The 19940-nt window shown below is 35.6% G+C and overlaps 1 protein-coding gene, 1 long non-coding RNA gene and 1 pseudogene across 2 annotated transcripts; 2 read left to right on the top strand and 1 right to left on the bottom strand.

Annotated features, from left to right (window-relative positions):
- Positions 1 to 1553: 1553 nt before the first annotated feature.
- On the top strand, positions 1554 to 3714 carry LOC112716458 (probable mitochondrial saccharopine dehydrogenase-like oxidoreductase At5g39410; annotated as a pseudogene).
- A 2575-nt stretch (positions 3715 to 6289) lies between these two features.
- Positions 6290 to 12576, bottom strand: LOC112716457 (probable ubiquitin conjugation factor E4). The gene is made up of 16 exons (XM_025768368.3): positions 11396 to 12576; positions 10686 to 10890; positions 10459 to 10610; positions 10091 to 10373; positions 9784 to 9936; positions 8974 to 9177; positions 8764 to 8876; positions 8521 to 8635; positions 8151 to 8240; positions 7842 to 8045; positions 7632 to 7727; positions 7384 to 7506; positions 7181 to 7273; positions 6913 to 7077; positions 6733 to 6822; positions 6290 to 6643 (listed from the first exon to the last, which is right to left on the bottom strand). The coding sequence occupies exons 1-16, from the start codon at positions 12244 to 12246 to the stop codon at positions 6464 to 6466; spliced, it is 3117 nt and encodes a 1038-aa protein (XP_025624153.1). The 5' UTR covers positions 12247 to 12576; the 3' UTR covers positions 6290 to 6463.
- Positions 12577 to 16080: 3504 nt separating this feature from the next.
- Positions 16081 to 18016, top strand: LOC140175900 (uncharacterized). The gene is made up of 2 exons (XR_011866918.1): positions 16081 to 16211; positions 17280 to 18016. It is a non-coding gene; the product is annotated as an uncharacterized lncRNA (long non-coding RNA).
- Positions 18017 to 19940: the final 1924 nt, after the last annotated feature.

Consider the following 19940-nt stretch of genomic DNA (forward strand, 5'->3'; position numbering starts at 1 on the left):
AGATAGATGCTGACCTGATACACTATGTAATCCATGTCTTCCATCTTCTATCGAACTCCATCTTTTTTAGCACAATATCAATAAAGTTCCACTTGATTCTGTTATAGACTTTTTAGAAGTCCAATTTAATTATTGCTAACGCCCTTCTTTTCTACTACATTTTTTTTATATAAATATTTCTTTTTAGTGGATCAAACTTCTTGACTCCTTTTGGGTTGGACTAAATTTACTATTAGATTTTGTTGTGAGATTAATTTTAAGATGAAGCTACTCAAGTGTGGGTTAAAAATAGACAATTCTAAATTTTTTCTTTGTCATTAAGTTATCCTCTAAGACCATCTACTCTTTACTTTTTGGATATTGGTTCTTCTTCTTTGTTAAAAACAAGTTCATAGACTCTATGTTCATAATATACATGAACAACTTGCTTGTTCTTTTGAGCATGAAAATACATTTTCATAATCAGTTTATCATGTGTAATAATTTGGAGGCCACCCTTCAAAGATCTATTAGAAGCCAACCACTATCATTAAGTCAGTTTGTCATAAGCAATAGCCAATATACTTGTGATAGTTTGAATATGAGAAAATATGTATATCTACATCGCTTTCAGATCATTCAAAAATTTGTCCATTTTTGTAAAACATATTTCCATCTTACTTTATGGTAATTGATCCTCCATAATAATATATGATAGTAATGAGAGGAACATTTATCTATAAATAAAAAAATAAATGATTAAACTCAGTATCTTTAACATTATCAACAAGTAAAATATAAACCTCTTTATTCAACAGTAAGGTTATGTTTGTTTCTGAGAACAAGACAGGACAAGACACTAAAAATAAGACATGACAAAACACTGATAGACAGAGACACAAAATTTTGTGTTCTTGTATTCGATTTGACGATAAATTTATCTAATTTTTTCATTCAAAAAATTTGAGATAAAAAATATAATAATAAAAATATAATTATAAAAATTAATAAGAATAATGAAAGAAAAAATAAAAAATAAGTTGTGTCATTTGTTAGTGTCTTTGTGTCTTTTCTGTCAGGATGGACACGAAATACACTAATTCAGTGTCTCTTGACATATTGTCTTTGTTCATATTTTCTCTGCTAAACACGATTTTATGTCTTTGTGTCCATGTCTCAATGTCCTAAACAAACGCACCCTAAATGCATTCAACTCTAAACGACATTTTCATTAACACATCAAAATCAAATTCTAAAAATATTGAAACAAGAATCAACTATAACAAACCACCCATAATCAAAGAAATATTTTTACTTTAGCCACTAAAAAATTTAGTTCCATCAAACCCTAGCACAAAGTGCAGAACAATGATATGCATACCCACATAATAAACCACAAATAATCCTATTTAACTACTTAAAAAAAATAAATTAACAAGATTAATAAAAAACCAAAGCATCTCCTATGACTAGACAAATCCTTTTTGCTTACCTTAGAAAAAATTTTCTTTGAACACACACTCTCAAATAACAAAGCCGACGGTGGAGATCAGTCCTTTTTGAAGGGAGTCGCTCCAACGAAGGATTTGTAACTTTGTATGTGTTTTGAAAGGGAGAGAAAAGGTTGGATTAACATTAAGGGGTTTTATGTAAGCCAATAAAACGACGTCGTAACTTGGGATACCACTAATACTCCTTCCACAAGCTCCAGCATAGGGCAATAGCTATGGCTTCTTCGTCTTCAACTCCACAACTCTTCGACCTCGTAATCCTTGGAGCATCAGGCTTCACAGGCAAGCACGTCCTCAAACAAGCCCTCAAATTCCTCAAAGCCCCATCCTCCCCGCTCCGCTCCATAGCCTTAGCGGGCCGAAGCCCATCTAACCTCTCCCGGGCCCTCCAATGGGCTTCCGGGCCCAACTCCCCGCCCACCGACATCCCCCTCCTCACGGCCGACACCTCCGACCCGGACTCCCTCCGCGCCCTCTGTTCCCGCACCCGCCTCCTCCTCAACTGCGTTGGTCCCTTCCGCCGCCACGGGGATCCCGTCGTGGCGGCATGCGCCGCCTCCGGGTGCGACTACCTGGACATCACCGGCGAGGCGGAGTTCATGGAGCGGATGGAGGCGAGGTACCACGAGAGTGCCATGGAGTCTGGGTCACTGGTGGTGTGCGCGTGCGGGTTTGACTCGGTGCCGGCTGAGTTGGAGTGCTGTTCAACTCGGTACAGTGGGTTGGTGAGAGCTCGCCGTACAGGGTGGTTGGTTACCTTACCGCGGATTCGGAGAGGGGAATCGTTGGGAACTTCGGAACCTTCGAATCTGCTGTTCTTGCGGTGGAGAGTGTTAAGGATTTGGAGGACTTGAGACGGTCCAGGCCCGCGAGAACCAGGCCCGCGGTAAGAGAATCTAACATCTCATATGTTCAAAGTTTGTTAAGACGCAATTCTGATGTTTCCATTAACACGTCTATTATCATGGAATAGTCCTCATTCCTTAAATGGCAGACAAATCTCTTCAATTGAAACTAAGTTAAACTGATTATCAGTATTTTTGTTGTGCTTACTTTCTTGAGCTTTATATTTTTTGGATTCAATGTTGATGTTATAAACTTGTTGCTTTTGCATGGTTGCAGATTCCTGGACCACCTCCTAAAGGAGCACTAATAGAACACCAGAAGAAAATTGGCCTCTGGGGAGTAGTGCTACCATCAGCGGATTCAACCCTCGTCGGACGAACATTTTCAACTCTAACTGAAAACCCTTACGGTCTCCCTGGGAGAAATGAGAGTGCTGATATGGTTGAGAAAAGGAAAGCCTTCTGGTCATCTGTGAAGCCTACTCATTTCGAAGTAAAACTCGGCTCAAAACATTTATTGAGCATTTTTGTGTATATTACCATTGGAATTTTCATTGGCCTTTTAGGAAAAACATCATTCGGAAGATGGCTTCTTTTGAAATATCCTTCTGTATTTACATTCGGTGGGTTCAGTAAGAATGGTCCGTCCAAAGAGGAGGTGGAAAGCGCCTCGTTCAAGATGTGGTTTGTTGGACATGGATATAGCAAGAAGAATGTTGCCACAGAGAGAAACAGAAAACCTGACATGGAAATCATAACAAGAGTAATGGGACCTGAAATGGGTTATGTAACCACCCCAATAATTCTCATTCAGTGTGCACTCGTTCTTCTAAGCCAACGAGACAACCTACCAAAGGGAGGAGTTTACACCCCAGGGATTGTGTTTGGTGCAACTGATCTTAGGGATAGACTTCAACAAAATGGATTGTCATTTGATGTTATCACGAAAAGCAAACTTTCTTCTTGATTCATAATAGTAATATCCTTTTTGGTTGGAAAAGAATACTGGATGGATCAGAAAACTGAATTGTAGCAGACTGAGTTATTCACGTTTATATCTGGGGTGAGTTCTGTTTCGATCCTACTATTGCACTTATTTGTGAGACTGACTGAATCTTTGTGGAGCTGTTTGAATTTTTCTTTTGGCTACTGCTGGGTGTCTTAGAACTGTAGAACATTTGCTCAAAATTAGTTTTTCTAATTTATGTAGCCGCCATAAGGTGGAATAAGGCTTTGTTGTCTTGGTCTGAAAACTAGTTTTTGTCGATATGTAAAGATGAAGAAGGCTAAATCTTTGTGATTTGTAGTCTATGACAATATTTGGTGTATTTGGTTGGAACAGCAGAGTCACAGACTTTTAGCTTTGTGACATTTTCTTCTCTTTGTTGTAAAACTTTTTTTTTTCCCCTAAAGTGATTTCCCCCTCTAATATGTTGAAAAATTGAAGAGCTTTACCAATTTTTTGTTCTGATATCTTCCTCTTGGATTTTTTTTTTTTTTAAACAAAAGAGCTCAACACACTAAGGTGCAAACAACACAACTAAACAGGCAACTCCAAGAAAGTACCAAAAACCAAAAGAAAGAAAGTTCGCATGTCATCTCCGACATAACTATCAACAACACTAGGACCGGGCACCTCTCCACTCGTCGCAGCTAAGCATGGTCATGTGGATGATGTATTTTATGCCTCTGCTTTGATTCTGAAATATCCTCCTATTCTTTTCCAACTAAATGTGCCAAATGATCGCACAGAAGTATCTCAAACGCTGCTTTCAATCCTCTTTCCTATGCGGCTCATCCATCCAACTTAGGAAATGGTCCTTCATCAATCCCGAAAAAGACCAGAGCCGGCCAAACACAAATAACCATACACTCCACACCTGCCAAGTAAAATCACAGCCAAGAAACAAGTGATGGACCTGTTCAACATCCTTAGAGTATAATACACAACTCTTATCATCTTGGCTAATAATTCCGAACTGACTGAGTCGTTCCTTGGTATTCACCCTGCCTACCAGGACAAATCAAGCAAACAGCTCCACTCTTGGAGGAACCAAACCTTTCCAGATGGACTTCGTAAAAGTGTAGCTGGTTACATCTTCTGGTAGCATTCCTTCTTGTAGCACCTGCACAAAGGAGTTAGTTGAAAAAATATCAAGTTTATCATATTTCCACACAACTCTATCCTCTCCATTATTCACTAGCCTGACCGGTCTCAACACCTCATATAACTAACTTAGAAGGTCTAACTCCCACTGAAAAAGTTCTTGCCTCCATTGGAAGTTCCAAACCCACTCTAACCCATCCCAAAACCCATAATCCCCAATAGCCGAACCACATTAGTTTGAAACAGAGAAGAGCCTGGGAAACCAATCTTTCAAGGATCCACAATGTAACTAAACATCCTCCTAAAACCGAGTCTGTCCTCCATCACCAAGCTCCATAGCCAGGCCTGTAATCATCTTATTCCTTGTATGTTGCTCCTTAATTTGTAGATGACAAATATCCTTCCATGGGCCTCCTCTAAAAGGCAGCACTTGAGTGGACAGTAACACATCCGGCCTCAAATCATTGCAAGAACAGACCACCTTCTTCCACAACGGGTCCACAACGGGTACTCTTCCTTAGCAAAACGCCACCACCACTTAAACAACAGTGCAGTGTTTCTAATCATAGCATCTCTAATTCCCAACCCACCTAACTTCTTAGGGCCTGCACCAACTCCCATCTCACCAATGCCATATCATTCCTCCCATCATCTTTACTCCATAGAAATCTTCTCTGTAAAGAAATCAACTTTTTAGCAATTGCCTGCAGTATCTTATATAAGCTCAAATAATACACTGACAAGCTGTTCAAGACTAATTTAATGAGCACCAAACTTTCCCGCTTTGCTTAGCACTTTGGCTTTCTAAAAGTTTAGTTTCTCTTCCACCTTGTCGATGAAAGGCTTCCAAGTGTTAACCAACCTCGAATTAGCTCCTAAGGGGACTCCAAGATATTTAACAGGGAGAATATCTTCCTTACAACCCCACAGCCTACACATACTTTATACCCACTGCTCTTCACAATTGATTTGAATCAAATTGGACTTTTCGAAGTTGATACTGAACCTTGACATCAACTCAAACCATCGCAGCAGCCACTTGTAATTCTTAATCTTTGTTTTCTTCTTTTCTTTATTACTTGTAGTGGTAGAGATGTAATTAAGGCATAACTCGCTTCGAAATGTTTTTGGTTTTTCACATTGGCACATTTTCTTTTTCCCTCTCTGTACATGCTTAGAGTTAGAGATCGAGAATTGGAGATTTACAAAGGTATTCTGACCGAAAAATAAAAAAGAACCAATGATTTCTTGTGTACACTATTTTTTTTGAGTGTGAAACAATCTCTTTATGATTATTTTATATTTTATCAATTATTTTTAATATTAAAAGTGAAAGATAAACACAAAAATAATACGTACATATTTTTCAAAAATAAAAAAGTGAACAAAGTGCAACTCTAAAAATTTTATTAGAGCAAAGTTTCATTGATTATTAGACAACTATTTTTAGTTATTTGATTCGTACGTATCAATCAACCATAACTGTCAATGACTAATTCTTAATCTTATTGTCGTCATGTATTGGTGAGTAAAAAAATTGATCATGAAACTGACTATATAAGTGTATATACACTGGCCCTAAAGATGGAATTTGAAACATGATGCTTAAGTAATTTATTATTAATATTTTGATTTTTTTTTTCAAAGTTATTTTGTACTCCAAAGAATATATGTTTCTTGTTGGCACTATCTTAACAAAATTCTTGCTATTATGTATTAGCGGAAAATTTGAGAAAAATAGGTAATTAATATATTATACCCACTAAAAAAACATGTTAGACAGAAAACTCAATCCACTCTAACCAAATATTATCTAAACGTTTGAGATACCAAACACACACTACAACTTGTAGTTTGAAGCTCTATGCTGCCATTATACGAAGAAGCTCATTGAAACGATAAAGATTCAATTTCCTACAAATAGGATACACCTAAAACTTGTATGAAATAAGATACATCATATTAATCAATCTGGCCACCTTACATTATCGGAAATTTATGAAAGTTGAATATTTATTTACCTAGTCGATCAACATTTCCCCATTTGTTGTCTGAATCGTGTCCTTGGTGCTCTGTATGCTTATACCTTCACTACGTTTCTTCATTTCCTGGGACTTGACAAACTCCTCTATTCTTGCTTTGAGTTCAGTGTCAGGAATCAGCATGTCGGCGGTAAGATGGGATCGGTTGAATGGGTCCGACTGCACACAAAAAACCAAATATAAAAAGCATAAACCGAGAACCTGTAATTTGATAAGAACATCAATAATGAGAACAAGAGGCTTCGTACGCTATCACTAAGAAGGTGCCTCTGTATGACAGGTCGATCAACTACAATTCTTGAAGAAGGTAAGATGACAGGATCCTTCATTAAAGTGTACTGCAAAATAATAATGAAGCTTCTTTAACCCTAGTTATCATAGCACTTAAAATAGTAATTCTTTGTTAATCAAAGTTTTAGAAACGTTACTTGAATTGGATCAAGGAATTCATCTGGAATTTCTCCCAAGGTAGCTTCAGTATCCATGGCTTCAGAAGCTGCAACTTTTGCCTTAGCACCGAGTTGAATGAATTCTTGTATGATTCTCCCATCCTCACCTATTCTATGAAGAACCTCTGCTGCAGCACTAAACAACTGCAGTGAATTCTTAGTCAGATTGCACGGCTTTTGGTAATGTGGAACAAAGATAATTTTTGAAGAACAGTCTGCTAGATATTAGAAGTCTCATGAAACTTACCTGATCATTGTATGATCGACCATCCTTGGAGATGGCAGCTGGGAATATGGAATTTGAATCACCTCTTGCCAGGTGAACATATACGTGCACAATCTTCAAATGAATAATTTAAAGTTTAGCCGTTTACTTTTCTATTACAATCACAATTTTGATACAACATAATGTGTTTGATAATTTCTTTTTTCAGAAGAGTTAACTCCAACCTGTTTAAGCAAATGCTTTGGACGAAATTCATATTTCTCAGGATCTTTCAGACTAAGAGATTTTCTTTGGGGACCCACTAGTTGCAGCAGAAAGTAATTGAGCATACTAGCCACTCTTTCAACCTTTGAAAGATAAAAGAGGAGGAATGAGAATTAAGCTGACAATAGCAAATATATTATCTAGCCACTAAAACTGTTTCAGGAGACAAAAAGATGAATAACAGAAAAAGGTCGAAAGGAGAGAATACCATCTCTGGAAGTAGGAATGGAGCAGTAATCTGCTCTGATGTAAACGCAAGCATACTCACATCTTCATTTGCCAACTTCATATCTATCCGAATAATCTACAACATTCTCCAATATTATAAGTTCCATTAGGTAGTACATTTTTATTTGTAAATTATTTTTGAAAAAAAGGAAAAAGGAAGATATCAATTAGCCCGAAATGTATGACAGACATTTTCTTGAGAATGGAATAACCGTGTCCTCTCCTGCCTCTCTTGAAGTGGCCGTCGTTCCCATTCAGCTGTATTTGACATTTCAGCCTCCAACTCTTTTAGCTCAAGAATTTTGTTCAGACTTTCATCAAGAAGATAAATACTATCATTAATCAGGAAGTTTAAGAAATTCAGATAAACACCCTTTTCCTCTTCCTTAGCAATCTGAAAGAAGATTAAATTCAGGGGGGAAAAATGAGAAACATTGGTGTATGAATTGAGATTAAGAATTGATGAAAAGAATCCCTCAAAATGTGTCTCATCAACTACCTGTCTCCAAGCATTACGATGACTAGGGACCTGCCATAGGTATTCAAGGAGTTCGGCTATATTATGGCGGATATTAAATTTGTCATAGAACTGCAGTGAACAAGGGACAAGTGAGAAACTTGGCCAGGCATTCTTGTACTTAACAGCACGGAAAAATCAATTGTTTCAATTTATGGTGGCGCTTGGAGTGTTATATAATTTATGTATATCATTATATCAACAAGTGTTTTGTATAGGAAACAGTTTGAAATTAAATTCATAAGGTTCCCCCCTGATACTGCCAATACCATATTTAGGATTACATTTGCAAACAGTTAGCTATTCAAATATCAACCTAACAAGATAGCCTTGAATCAAAATGCAGACTGACCTGCGTGTGAGACCCGGTGAACTCAATGTCAACATAGAGTTTTAGAAGATTCCTCACAAGATACTCCAGAGACAGTTGGTGGCCTTCAAATAAAGTAGCTGTGGCAGATGAACCGCTGTGAAAAGGGAATAGGGAACACATTGCCTATTATTAGCTTTATGAAGTCAAGCAAATACTTAGCAATATGAAAATATTAGTAACAACCTAGATTTCTAACTCTACACAACACAGACACCAAATTACCTCCTACGGGGCATCCAACAGTTCAAGACTTCGACCATCTTTGCTCTTAAATATGGGTTTTTGATGAACTCAGGGCTAGCCATAAACATAATTATGAAGTTCATAAACTCATCCTGCAGAATCCAGAAAAGATACATTATCATGCATAAGTAAAAGTAGTTGGGAGACAAATGATTAATCTCAGAAAAAGCACTTGGAGATGGAGTATACCAGCACAACTCCATCCAAGGCCTTGGGAATCCGGGAAGCAAATATTAGAAGTTCCATGGCATCTTCTACAAAATGCTCAGGCATAGTTGCAAATTCCATTGGGCAAGTCGATTGTAGAGGCATCTTAAATCCACCAACCAAGCTAACCAACCAAACAATCATCAAACGGTAGAAGGATAGTGCATTCTGAATAAGCGTGTTATCCTGAGGAAATAAAATTGAGATGAATATATTGAATCTTTTAAGCTAAAAGGACTTTAACAACTTGTAAGAAAATAATATAATGAGTCGTTAAGCAAGGGTTTCGTACTCATTAGCAATAATACATATTTTCTTCCATTTTCCATGCTATTGTCAGAACCAATAATAAATCCCTATGTTGGATCAAGTTATCAATCATCCATGATTTTGACACACATGGGAGTAGTGATAGAAAAGTTTGTAAAATACACTGATTGCACCAAGGAATAGATCAGGTCATAGCGTAATAATAATTATCCAATTTAAATCATTAATGCAATCATAATTCATAAGTGGATGTATATAATTAGTCCGCATACAATGTAATTTATATTAAAGCAATTCAAAAAAAATTCCCTAAAGTTCTTGGATCCATTATCAAGTATTACATCTAGAACTAGAAAGCTATTCAACATTATGAAATAACTGAAACACCTAGGAAGAAGAAGAAGAGAGAGGCAGGAACCAGGAAGCAGAGGAGCAACTTATTTCATTTTGGTATATATTACTTGTAATTCTATTTACAAAGATAAGAAACATGTAACAAATGGAGAAAAAAATAAGATTTACCCGCAATATTTGAGCTTCATAACAAAGCTTTTCCTGTGAGTACGATTCCAATTCTTTCTCAAGTCTAGTTATATCCAATTGCAATTGGGGGGTGGGAGATTGCTCTTGCATAGCTTTTAGTGTTGAAAGAGCATCTTCACATCTAGAAATATCCTGGAAAGAATATGACTCCTGACTTCAGATTTTACAAACTTGGATGTAATCATTCAAAGGTTTACAGTTCAAAGCAAATAAGAAATAGGGGAATATTTAATATTTAAAGTTAAAAGAGTCCATAAAACAATAGTAATTCCCCAACATGTGTTACCTGAACTAAGTGTTTGAAATCAGAAAATGCTTTTAAAAGGCCCAAGTTGAGCACTCTTGCAGTCATAAAGAAGCATTCACAAATGAAATGATATTCCGTCTTTTCACCATGTCCAGAAATTTCATTTGAAAGCTCACCAGCATTACTACCAGAACTACTTGCTTCTTGAGATTGCTCCAAGCGTTTCTGGCCATCATTATTTTGATTGTTTCCATTAGCCCGTTTATTGCTATTAAGCCATTCAGTAACTTCTTCCGATGATGCATGTAGAGCAGTCAACCCACTAAATAGGATTATACCAAGTTATTTAAAGAGGGTGACATGAAACTTCCACAAGGAACTTAGCATTTACTATATATGAGCCTCACCTTAGCTTCAAACGGTTGGAGTAGTGTACATATTTTGGATCAATTTTATTCCTTTTGGTTAAATTTGCATCTAAAAATGGCTCACAAAGATGAAGCATGACAGCACTGAGATTTACAAACATGCCTGAACTTGCACAAGTTATAGGGTCAACCTGTTTTTCAAAGGAATAAAAAAGGCATAAGTATTCTCACAATACATAAAAACATAAATTAAGGAAGAAATTTACCTGTATATGAGCCCTGGATGCATTTATATTGATCACCTCGGCAAGATACTCAAGTACACTATCACGAGTATCTTTACTCTTAAGGAGAATGAAGAGAACTTCATAGAGGCCATCATACAAATTATTCATGACAGTTTTGATAGTCGAGAATGAAGATAATAAATCTGCTGGTCGTCGAGTTGATGCATCAGAAAAGCACTGTTGTCTGGATTTTAAAGGAGGTTAAAAGAAATTGTTAAAATATACGAACTCAATTCAATACCCCACCTGAAAACTGAAAGAGATCCAAACTATGGTACTTGGAATAAATAGATAGACTTCAAAATGAAAGATAATATAGTGAAACCTAGAGTATGACTGAAAATAAAGATCAACACCTAACAGATTGGAAGCGACAAGTGAGTAGGGGGCTGCGTAACACTTTGGCATTGTGTTTACTGAACATCTTGGTCTTTTCTCAACGGGGATATACATGTTCATAAATCTAATCCACCAAGCACTACTAAAAGGTTACTTATTACTTAGTAAACATTCTATCAGTTGTCTTCTCCAAATAGTTGAACTGTCAAAACTAGTTAGTGCTACTCTCCATTGTTTTCTAACTATGAGAAAAGCAAGCCTACAACATAATCCCCTAGGCTGCGTTTGTTTTTGTTCCCTACTGAACTTAGAAAGATACGAAAAACACACAAACAAGAATCAAGTCTCACCCAACGTCAGGCTGGCTCCTGAAAAAGGTTTGATCAGGAAGAGCACTAATGTGAAAGAAGGGACCCAAAATGCTGGTCATCTCAATGGCACGGCCATTCATATAAACCCCTTTGGGAATCCACCACTCATGGCTCACAAGTGACTTTGCACCAACAGGGAATCTCACCAAGAACAACAAAGCCCTCAAAGAGTCCTGAAAGTTCCCAAGAGCAGAAACCTTCATCACACTTCCTCTCAGCTCCTCATACAGTCCTTTCAAGATTGGGTCCAGGCTGTCAAAATCCGAGTCCCTAAAGAACTCCTCAAGAAACCCCGGTGGACTCTTTGGCCCTCCGCCACCACTGCTACCTCCGAACGCGTCGATGCCACCGCCAACCTCCGCGAATATCAGCGGCAGCAGAGGCGACGCGGTTCCCGAACCGGAACTTTGATTCCGGTTCTGAAACAGCTCCGGATTGCCGAGGTGAATCCTGCAGTATGAGACGCACAGTTTCTTGGCCTGTTTCACCACCGCCTCCATCTCCGACCTGAGGGTTTTGTCCTTCATGTTGGCGATTTTCTTTGCCTCCTCATGCGCGCGGTGGTAGCAACCGGTGAGGTACTGGAACGGGGATTCTCCGACGCCGGGAAAGTCGCCGGATAGTCGATCAATGAGGACTCGCTCCATCAAATCGCGCGAGAGGCGGAGGTCCTTGCCTTCGCTAAGAATCTCCGCCGCTGTGAGCTCCAAATAGACGTTTCTGGAATCGGCGTTAGTCGCGGCGGAATCGGTGATCGACACGAGAAAGATTTTGCGGATGATTATGTCCTCCACTTCCTGTGGAGTCCTCTGAGGTTTTGCGGCAGCCATGGTCGATCGAATTTGAGTTTGAGTTCAAGAGTTTTCTTCGATAAAATTGGAAAAAAGAGATGGGAGAGGGTTTTTATTTTCTCGAGAAACAAACGAAAAATAAGAGAGAGAGAGAGAGAGAGAGAGATTATTCAGAATGAGGGAAGTGAATGAGATTAAGTGAAAGTGAGAAGGGAAGAGGTTAGCAACTTAGCATGGTTTTGGAGAAAGGAACCTTCGTGTCCGGGGAATGCTGTTGCTGAGTTCAATCAAATTGGGATTGTTTTGAGCTTAAGCTTAAAAACACTTCTTAAATGTTAATAAAACATTATCGAGAAAAAAATTCAGTTTAGTCTCTGAACATTCGAGTTTTAATTTATGAATCCTCTTAGGAATCAATACAATATTTGTACAATGTATATAATGGATTATTTATTGAATTAATCTCTACATATAAATGATTTTGTTATATAAATCTTACAAGTCTTCTAATTGATATTACGCTCAAACGCGCCTTTAACAGATTTTTAATTTTTGAAAAAATTCTGTTTCTTTTTTCGAATTTCTTACCTTCTCTTTCTCCTTCTTCATTTACGTGTTTTTCTCTCTATTCTCTTTCTTCGTTATTCTCGATTTCCATTATTTTTTGACATCAAGCTCTGAAATCATTTTTGAAGTGTTTCATCTTCATCGTCGTATTTCTCGTTGTTTTTCTTTTGATTTTGCAACATTATGTATTCTTTCCTTGTTTGTTTGATTTTTTCCTCCAAAAAAAATATGAGAATATGAAATAAGAAAATGAAGCAGCAGAAGATGAGGAGGAGAAAGATGAAGAGTTCTGAATTATACATAAGGTATACTTCAATGAATTTTGGGTGTATTTCTTAAATCTTTTGGGTGTATTTCTATAATCCTTTAGGTGTATTTCTATAACCGTTTGGGTGAATTTCTGTAATCGTTTTGGTGTATTTTTGTAATCCTTTGGGTGTATTTCTGAAGTTCCATTATCTTTAAAACGATTTCAAAGCTTGATTTCAGAAACCATGAAAATAAAAAAAAAACGAAGCAATAATACCAGTGATAAACGCGGGTAAAACAACGAATGAAAAGGCGAAGAGAGTAACACACGAAGGAGATAGAACAAATTTGGCAAGAAACTCATTTTCATGGAGGAAGAAGAAGAGTCGTTCATAATGCATAGTGAGTAGCGCGCTTTGGAAATAGAAAGTGGTTAAATAACATGGGTGTATTTACTCTTGAATATGGGAGTGTAATGCGTCGTGTGTTTTGTTGAGCTTGTGCCAACTTGTAAGACTTCTAAGCCAAAAAGGCTTGTATGTGTAGCAGAATTCTTATTTATTTGGCTCAATATGAGTTAAAAAATAAATATCCAAGATAAAATACTACTAATTTTTCAAACACAATACATCCATACTATTCAGAATAATCATCCGGATTCCAAGGATAATAAACATCTGATATCCTACTGAATCGAACATCTTTAAACTCCCATTGTACATATTGTACAAATATTTAATTGATTCTTTATACTTTCTCTTAATTTGTTTCTTAAAATTTCAATTGTTTCAATTTAGTTTTTAAATTTTAATCACGTTAATTCTTGCGATAGTTTCTGTCACAAAATCAATTAAAAAGTTTAAGAACTAAATTAAATCAATTAAAATTTTAAAAATTAAATTGAAGTTAGAATATAATTTCAGAGACCAAACTGAATATGTTTTCAACATTATTGCAAGTTATCTTTTGAACTTTTTAATGTTAATATTTATTTTATGATTGTATAAATATTTTATTCGAAAGTAAATAAAAATAAGATTAGGAAATAGTCCGATGCCAAATTATCAAACTTGTTTTCTTTTTTTTTCATTAGTTATCAAATTTGTTTTAATATCATTTAAGAAAAAATCAACTCGATTTAAAATATATAATTTGTTGTGATTTGATTTAACTTAGTTTAATTTTATTTTTAAATTCAATAAAATCTTATCCAAATACGTTAATAATTAAATTAGTCTTCGAAATATAAATTGTTTGTCAAATTCGTTATCAAAATATTTTTTTAATTAAATAATCTCTAAAAATTAAAAATTAATTGCATAATTTCGTAAATAGATTTATATTTTTCGTTTATAATTGACCACGTAAAATATTAATAAATAGCATATCATCACCCCTAAAACGATTCATAAGATTCATAAGGGTTGAATTGACACAAGATAACATCGTTTTGTGTGATTATTAAAGGCAAATTCTGTCTGTGATGATGGAGGCGATGCTGTTGTAGTAATAGAGATAGGTTTAGATATAGATCTGAAGTTGGTCTAGAGATTATTGGTTTGGTGATGGAAAATAAGGATAGAGATATTGTTAATGGTGATAGTTGTGATATAGAGGACAGTTGTAACACATGCCCTTCATGCCCATAGAAATGACGTCGTTGACACCAGTGGTATCAAACTTAGAGGGAATTATGCTGGTTTTCTTACACCTTTTATAATGGCTTCAGAAAGTTCCAAAAGGTGCATGTTGCATGTGTTATCTTTGTATCAAACAAAATAGAGGCCAATTTGAAAGTTGTTCATGTCATCCTCCAATAGGTCTACGCCATAAAGTACAACCTTTGAGACTTGGGTTAGGTTATGATGGAGGAAAGGGATTAGGAGGCTCTGATGGAGAATAAGAGGATGATGCAACGGGTGGAGAGTGGAGGAGAGAAGTAGATAAGAAGAGAATGGATTGCATTGTGTGATAATTTAAAAAAGAGGACACCAAATAGAGATTTTACAAAAGAAAATTCGGATTTGACAAAAGTATGATGGTAGTGGAAGACTAACGAGTAAGTTTGAGATCGTTGATGAGTTCTCTCAAAAGCTCCAATCAGAATTGGAAAAGACAACTTTAAAGAAGTTGAAGAAGAAGAATCCATGTTCTTAGTTTGCTGCACATGGATCTAATTAAGTCACCCTTGTTATTGTTGTACCCTAATTTATCCTATCAAATCTAATCCAAGAGGGAGGTTGGGATCTCGATCAAGAATAATTTTAAAATTTAACAAAAATTATAATTTTATTACAGAAGGACAAACACGATTAGTTTTAAATTTTTATGGAAATAATTTGATTCAAAAATTTATTTGTGGACAAATTTGACAAATAATTCATTTTTTACGAACTAATTTAACTATTAATCCTTATTAAGACTATTGTGGTTTGAATTACATTAGTTTATTTCATTTTAAAAAAATATATATTTTATTATTAAAAAATACTAATTACTTTAGGTTAGTAAAATAAATAAATTAATAAATCTAAATTTATATTGACAAAACATTCACGGAATAATAATAATAATATATAAATGATATAAAAAATGTAACAAATTAAATATATTATATATAAAATTTAAATTTAATAATAAAATAATAATATTATATGCCAATTTTTGAGTACGATTGTATTGATTTTATTTTAAGAAGTGAATTCGAAATTCAATAGTTTGTCAAAAAAAAATTTAATATATTTTAAATTAATGTGATTTTAATCAATTTTAAACTTAAATTAGATTAGAGAAGTGTTTTTATTTGGATTTGTTTGGATTTACACATTCTTAATTTAAAGAATAATTTATGAATGAAATTTCACCAAAATGGCTTCTAATATATGATTAAATGGGATTAAACTATAATTTTTTACAATAAAATTTTAGTGTGTTTTGACAATTTTTTGAAGTTAAAAGTATTAAAAAAGTAAAAAATATATTTTTAAGAAGTTATAATTCTATATTTTTAAAATATATTTTTAAGAAACTATAATTCTATATTTTAAGAATCGCGATGGGACGAGATTGCAGCAAGGATGGTAGATTAGGCACAACTGGCGGTTCTATGGTAGTGTTTCCTAGAACTTCTTTAAAACTGAGACATGGAAGACAAGATGCAAGGCACAAGAAAGCAGTAATTTTAAACGGTAAGCCATCCTTCCAATTTTTTGAATAACTTGATAGGGTTCATAGAAGTGCTTTTGCAATTTGTTATATGTCTGATGGGTGAGAGACTGTTTCCTATAAGGCTTCACCTTAAGCCAAACCCAATCTCCCACCTCGAATTGTTTCTCGCGGCTTCTCTTGGGCTCCCTGGAGAGAGTGACAAAGCTCTCTGTCAAGAGCATCCTTGACCCTAAAAAGATCATCCACTACGAGTACTATGGTAGAACTTGGTGTGCACCTAGGCAAGGTGTGCATTGGAAAGCTGTAAAGTGCTTCATAGGGTGACATAGTGAGATAAGAGTGATAAGAATTGTTATATTACAGCTCTGCCCACAACAAATAGGATGACCATTGATTAGGATAAGAGTGTGTACAGGGTACGGGTTTTTATAGATTTCCTTGCAGAGAAGGTTTTTATAGAGCAAGGAGGACGGGAGGAATGGTATGGCATTGGTAAGATGGGAGTTGGTGCAGGCTCCAAAGAAGTTAGGTGGTTTGGGAGTTAGAGATGATATGGTTCGAAACACTGCACTTTTGTCTAAGTGGTGGTGGCGGTTTGCAAAGGAAGAATGCCCATTGTGAAAAAGGTAGTCTATTCTTGTAATAAACTGAAGCCGGATGAGTTATTGGCCACTCAAGTGTTACCTACCAGAGGAGGCCCTTGGAAGGATATATGCTAGTTGCAGATAACCGATCAACAATTAAAGGATAAGATGATTACAGGTCTGTCCATGGAGATTGGTGACGGTCGGCAGACCCAATTTTGGGAGGATGTATGGCTACATTGTGGTTTCTTGAAAGATCGATTCCATCGGCTCTTCTCTATTTCAAACCAGTGTGGTTTGCTTATTGGGGATTGTGGGTTTTGGGATGGGCTTGAGTGGGTTTGGAACTTCCTATGGAGGCGAGAGTTTTTTCAGTGGGAGTTGGATATTCTGGGTCAGTTGCATGAGACTTTGAGAGCTGTGAGGCTAGTAAATAATAGGGAGGATATAGTGGTGTGGAAATATGATAGACTTAGTATTTTTTCGACTAACTCCTTTGTGCAGGTGCTACAAGAAGGAATGCTTGCAAAGGATACAACCAGTTACAGCTTCACTCACTCCATTTGGAAAGGTCTAGTTCCTCCAAAAGTAGAGTTGTTTACTTGGTTTGTTTTAATAGGCAGGGTGAATACTAAGGAAAGGTTGAGTCGGTTCGGGATACTCAATCAGGTTGATATGAGGTGTGTGTTATGCAACAGGGACATTGAGCAGGTCCATCACTTGTTTCTTGGCTGTGATTTTGCTTGGCAGGTGTGGAATGCTTGGATATCTGTGTTTGGCCGGCTATGGTCTCTTCCGGGATTGATGAAGGACCACTTTCTAAGTTGGACAGAAGAGCCGCGTAGGAAGGAGGATCGAAAGCGATGGTTGAGGTGCTTCTGCACGATCATCTGGAATATTTGGATGGAAAGGAATAGGAGGATATTTCAGAATGATAGCAAAGGTGTAGAAGAAATCATCAATATGTCTGTGATTAGCTATAAAGAGTGGGAAGATGTGCTCTCTTAGTGTTGTTGATGGCTATGTTGGAGATGACATGGGGAACTTCTTTTTGTGTTAATTTCTAGGTGTTGTTCGTCCTATTGTTTTTAATTCTGCTCCACTCTATTGTGTTGAGCTCTTTTATTTCAAAAAAAGTAACATAAGAAGGTTTAGCTAATAGCAATTCACATTTCAAATAATCCTGTAATCTAACAACAAATAAAGAAATCACCCAATCCTCACTTAATCCTGTTACTTAATTAGTGAGTTCCTCAAATTGACTTTGGTATTCGGCTACCATAGTCACTTGCTTCAGCTTTTTAAGAGTCGTTTTAGGGTGATAAAAATGATTGTGTCCAAAATACACCAATAAAATATTTAGAAAAGACTCCCAAGTATAACTGATTTTGTTGTTGACTCCCCAATGATACCAAAAATATGCAAGTCCAGTTAAATGAAACGAAATCATATGCACTCTCGTGTCAATGGGTACCGACAATCATTCAAAATATTCATGCACTTTAAAGATCCATTCCTCAACATTTTCACCGTCAAAAATAGGGAGTTCAGCAATCAGCATTAATACCTCGACCAAACTGGTAATTAAAGCTTGCAGCATGGTGGAAGAAGGTGTGGAGAGTATCTTCTCCATCCGATTCGGCTTCCACTTGCTTCTTTTTGAGTGCTTCCTTGAGCATGCCTCTTACGTAATGAATCCTCCAAGTTATTTATCCTCTCATTGATGATTGAAAACTGGTGAGCAATCTCCACATGATTTCTTTGTAGAGTTGTGAGTTCAGCATGATGATTGAGTTTACTGGGACTTGCTATTCTCTCAATGAAAGCACCAAATGATAGTATTCACAAAATTGAAAAAAAAAATGAAATTTTATTATAAACAATGTAAAATCCTCTATTCGAGTCATAAAAACTCTTAAAAAAACTCTTCTCAAATTCTTCTCTACTATAAAAATGATTTTCTTACTCTGTATTCTCTTATTTCCGTAACAAACTCTTCACGTCAGATGTAATCTCATGTTTCTCATACATAATTACTCTTTTATCTACAACAAAATCTTTTATCCAATTGAGCTTTTTCTTAACTCTAATCTTTTTGGGTTCCTTCGCTTGAATTGACCTAATTTTTAATTTTAATTCTGATTTTGATTCCTCTTCATTACTATTTTTTTTAATTGAGTGATTCTCAACTTAGAATTTTATTTTTATTTGGGCGGTTAGTTATTGGAGAACTATCAAAATGAGTTAAATTCAATTATTCAATAATTTCTTTTATTTAATTTTTTTGGCATTATTTTGATCTTCTTATTCCAAAAAAAAAATACAAAAATAATACGTTTAATGTATGTCTTTACTAAATGTCAATGACCAAAGGTGGTGATAATTCTAAAAATGAGACCATCTACAAAATCTTATCAAAGTGCAATAATTTATATAAAAATTATAAATCGTGTCAATTTATAACGATTTATATGAAAACAAAATGAGACAAAAATATAACTAAATTGAAATAAAGAAATTTACCGAATTTTTTTTTCAAATAATTTTGTTGTAAGTAATTTATCCTTTACATGATTATTTAATTAGAGTTATGCTGATAATTTTCAAAATAACGAGTTTGAACAATTTAATTCTTTTTATATTACGATATTACACTTTCTTGCCATCTAAGCTTAATCAGATTCAGATGACATAAGCGAGACCAGTGACACAAATTAATGGTCCAACCGGCCATTGACAAAAAAATAAAAAAAATAAAATAAAAATAAAAAGAAAGGGTTGAGAAGTGAGAATTTGAGATGAATTAGAAGCAAACGGGGCCTACGAACACGACGCGGTGTAATTGCGAGTAGGTTGGAATCGAATTGAATCAAATCACGTTTCTCACCTCCTTCCGCTCACTGCCACTCCTTTCTCTTCTGCTCTCTGCTCTGATTTCCTCTTTCTCTACTTTTGCGCCTGATACGGTATCTTCTTTTCCTTCAAATCCAATTTGATTTTTTTTTTAATTTACCCTATCTTATTTTCATTACGCCTTTCTTTTTTGTTTGTTTGTTCTTTTACAATTTGCGATTCATTTTGTTCATTGATCAGTTAATAGACTAATTCAGTTTCCACGTTTAAATAAGTTCCTTTTTTTGTATGTTTTTTTTTTTCCATCACATC

Source organism: Arachis hypogaea, chromosome 10, assembly GCF_003086295.3.
Source record: "Arachis hypogaea cultivar Tifrunner chromosome 10, arahy.Tifrunner.gnm2.J5K5, whole genome shotgun sequence".
Lineage (NCBI taxonomy): Eukaryota > Viridiplantae > Streptophyta > Magnoliopsida > Fabales > Fabaceae > Arachis > Arachis hypogaea.